Source organism: Antrostomus carolinensis, unplaced genomic scaffold (genome assembly GCF_000700745.2).
Source record: "Antrostomus carolinensis isolate BGI_N321 unplaced genomic scaffold, ASM70074v2 scaffold49138, whole genome shotgun sequence".
Taxonomy (NCBI): domain Eukaryota; kingdom Metazoa; phylum Chordata; class Aves; order Caprimulgiformes; family Caprimulgidae; genus Antrostomus; species Antrostomus carolinensis.
Window position 1 is genome coordinate 229 of NW_010331860.1, and position 3807 is coordinate 4035.

The window sequence follows — 3807 nt, forward strand, 5'->3', positions numbered from 1 at the left end:
TTGTCATGTTGCAATATTTCTGAGATAGTTATGATTGAGATAGTGCAGGAAGAAGCAGGGATTCAAGTTCCTTCTTTACTCTGTCTTCTGCTAGGTCTAGAATCTAGAGTCCCTGTCTGCTCCCTACTGTTGGTCTTGCCAAAGCCCCTAGAAGAAAACACCTGAAAAAGTTAAATGGTTGCTCTTGAGATGGCTTTAGTTTATTAATTTTGTCCTGTTTTCTTCTTACTATATTTGGGGAAGTGCAGTAACTCAGCTGGTCACTTGTCTTCTCTCCAAGGCTACCTTGGCAGCTGGCAGCATGATGCAGGCCCATGGAGATTTTGATGTTGCCCTCTCCAAATACAGAGTGGTAGCCAGCAGTGTACCTGAAAGCCCCCCGCTGTGGAACAACATTGGGATGTGCTTCTATGGGAAGAAGAAATATGTAGCAGTAAGTATCTGGTTTCCTTTCTGTAGCCAACTTCATGCAAGAACAAGATTCCTCTTGTGACAGAGAGGTCTGTTCTGGGTTAGCTGTGTTACAGCACATTTCTTCTTTTTTTGAAGGCTATCAGTTGCCTGAAACGGGCAAACTACTTGGCTCCCTTTGACTGGAAGATTTTGTACAATTTGGGGTTAGTCCACCTCACGATGCAGCAGTATGCGTCTGCTTTCCACTTCCTCAGCGCTGCCATCAACTTCCAACCCAAGATGGGAGAGCTGTATATGCTCCTTGCAGGTACGCAACCCTTGCATATCCAGTTTAGGGAATGGAACTTTATAGAAACAGAAAGTTTGGGCTGAAGTAAACAAATATTGGGCAAAAGGTGTACCAAGAAGCTGTTCCCCAGTAGGTCATTGACAGGACTAAAGTTTTGAACAGTCTGTTCTCTCTGCGGTGAATGGGAAGGTTAAGTTGCAGTCAGATCCAGATTGAACATTAGAAAAGACTTTCTACATGTGAGCGTTTGGGTTGTCTCAGGAGTGGGTGTGGCTTTCCAGCACTAGACATTTTTGGGATCAAGCAAGACTAATATTTATCAGAATTGACATTAGTAGGGTTAATCCTGGCAGCAGTCCAGACCACCCTGCTAGCACCTACTTATTTTAAGCTGTAACGACATTCAGAATTGTCCTAAAAATGAAGTCCCTGTGAAGCATCAACTTACGTGTGTACGTTTTGCTTTGGTACAGTTGCTCTGACAAACCTTGAAGACGTTGAGAATGCGAAACGTTCCTATGAGCAAGCTGTGGCACTGGACAAGTAAGTCTTCATCATAGCTGTCAGCTGTTTGATCGCGTTGCTTTGCTTCCCTCACCTGGTTTCCTTTGCACGCTTTGTCCCTCTTTCTACTTTGACCTGAAATGGTTTACAATAAGGAAATGTTTTTATTCCTGCAGCTGTGCAAGTCACTGTTCTAAAACCACCCCCTTTTTTTTTTAATTCGGGTCAGCTCTGACAAATGAAAGGGAAATTTTGTTTCAGTCCAACCCAAAGCTGGTTTTTATTTTACTGTTTAGTTAGTGAGTCAGTGGTGATCACTGGTTTGGTTTCCAGGCTACCTTCCAGTGAATATTTATGCACAGCAGAACAGATTTGATAGAAGAAAACCAGTCATCCCAGAATAATTTGCAACCCAAAGTTTGAGCACTGTGCAGAGCAATGAGAGTTTTGGGATAAAGCCTGTTCTTCACTGGGCAGAGGGAAGATTTTAGCTGGGAGAATGTGGGCAAAAAGCTAGTAAAAGCCCATAAAAGAGCAGCAGTATAGCCTTTTCTCCTCCATTTTGTTAATAATGTCTGTGTTTGCAACCTGGCTCTTAAGATCTGAGTGCTTGGTTTCGGAAATGTTGAAATGAACCTTGTAGTGTTTCATTGTTTCAGTCAGGAAACCAAATTTATCTCAAATTGATGAATAGTTTTGGCTCCTTGACTCTCTGATTTTCTTTACCTGTTTTATTTTTTTCAGATTTTAACTAGTAGGTGATTAGATGGTGATTTTTTCCCCCCAATTTACTGTGAATATTTGTATACTTCCAGCAGCCAGCGCAGTGCTCCTGAGCTCAGGAGTCTGTATGCTGGCCGCAGAGCTGTGGCAAAATCACTTTCCTTCCATTCCAAACAATCCATGCCACAAGGTGCCGCAAGGTGGCATGAGAAAATGCTGATCCCTTTTTCTCTGTCCTCTCTAACCTGGGTGCACTGGCCAGGCTTAATTTTGGGAATTCTGGAAGTTCCTAAACCCATTCTAAAGGGCAGCAGGTTTCCAAAAATAGCGTTTGACGCTGCAGTGCATTTCTCTTTGTGAAGAGGTGCTGTAAATGCTCTTGGGTGTTTACTGGGAATTAAATGGCTTGCATTTGTGCCAGAGCTCTTGAACCTGTTAGCCCTGCACGGCCAGCAGACATCTGGCACTGAAGTTCTTCGTACTTACACATCAACAGAATTACAAAGCAGGTTTAAATATTCTACATCAGTTTCAAACATCAGTAGATCTGTGCAATCTCCTGAGAGGAACCAAACCTGTGCAAACTACAGTCAAAAACTAATAAATGTATTGCTGTGTGAGAGCATTTTGCAGTTACACATTGGTCGTTCCTACCAACATCAAAAAGCCCAGTCGACTCCTTTCCTAATCAACCTAGCAGGGCAGTACAGGACCTTAAAGATTGCTCGGACTGCTCAGTGATGAATTTACATGCTTTGATCAAAGAGAAGGACTAGAAATTGAGCTCTACAACTTTACCTCAATATTTGGCACTGCTATGATGCTACAACAATATTATAGTCTTAGTGGGAAAAATAAAACCTCATCAAAGCAAAAATGAATGCCAACTGCCAGGGACTGCTGGGAGAAATAGCCAGGCTTTGTTAGGCTTGTTCAGCTGACGTGCCGTATATTTTAGACAGTTATTGTGTGGCTGAATCCATGTCCCCACAGGCTTGCTTTGCTGGCATATTATAGACTGTTTGGCTGGGATGAAGGTAGCTGTGTTTGTTTCCAGTGCCAGGAATACTTTTGTGACATTTGGCCTGGGTGTCCTGCTGGGGTTTGGAACAGAAAGCATCTTGGAAAAATCTTAAAAAAAGGTGTTTCTTCGTAGTGCTGGTTGTAGCTCATAGCTGTCCTTTCTTTCAGTGGTTATTTAGCTATTGATTTTTTTCTGTCACATTGCTTCTCAGCTCTTGAAGGTGAATTAGCCTGATAAAGTGCAATTAATTTTAAAACTGGCTGTTCCCAGATCTGTCTGATCTCTAGTTTTGTTGTGTGGGTTTGGTTTTGTGAATTTTCTTTTGGGGCCTTTTTTTTTGTGTAAAGAGTTGGGGTTTTAGTGTTTGTTTCACACATTACCTCTTTGCTTTGGCAAAAGACAGTGAGGAGAGGTGTTTTTTGTGGCAGGATCAGTGTTCCAGTTTCTCAGTTAAAGGAAAACCAACGGTTATAAATGCTATTGAATTTCTCCTAATAGTATTTTTTCTTGCAGAAGTCATATAACTCGCCAAGGATGGATAGCCATGGCCTGCAGATGACACTTTCTATTTATTGAACAGCGTTAGCAGAAGCCTTCCCTTCTGCACTTTTCACAAAGGATGTTTTCTCTGTCTTGGCCCCCCAGGCGTGGGTGCTGGAGTCCTTGGATGGCTCCAGTTATCCCTGCCAGACTCCAGGAGAGGGCACCAATCCCTCACTCACATTTATTGAGCAAACAACAAAGCATCCCTCGCTGACCTGTGTTCTCTGCAGCGAGCTGCCATCAGACAGTGCTCTTCTGTGCACCCCTCAACAGCACGTCCCCTGTTCTGGCCAAATCCAGCCTCCGCTCT

General features: G+C 43.1%; 1 protein-coding gene across 1 annotated transcript in view; it reads left to right on the top strand.

Moving 5' to 3' along the window:
• Window positions 1-248: 248 nt before the first annotated feature.
• LOC104529111 (Bardet-Biedl syndrome 4 protein) overlaps window positions 249-3807 on the top strand; it is a gene marked incomplete at its 5' end in the record, with an annotated part of 7230 nt that continues 3671 nt past the window's right edge. Inside the window, 3 exons of the mRNA XM_010173313.2 lie at window positions 249-433; window positions 550-721; window positions 1177-1246. Coding sequence (XP_010171615.2) covers window positions 249-433; window positions 550-721; window positions 1177-1246 — 427 coding nt within the window. The remainder of the gene's footprint in view (window positions 434-549; window positions 722-1176; window positions 1247-3807) is intronic.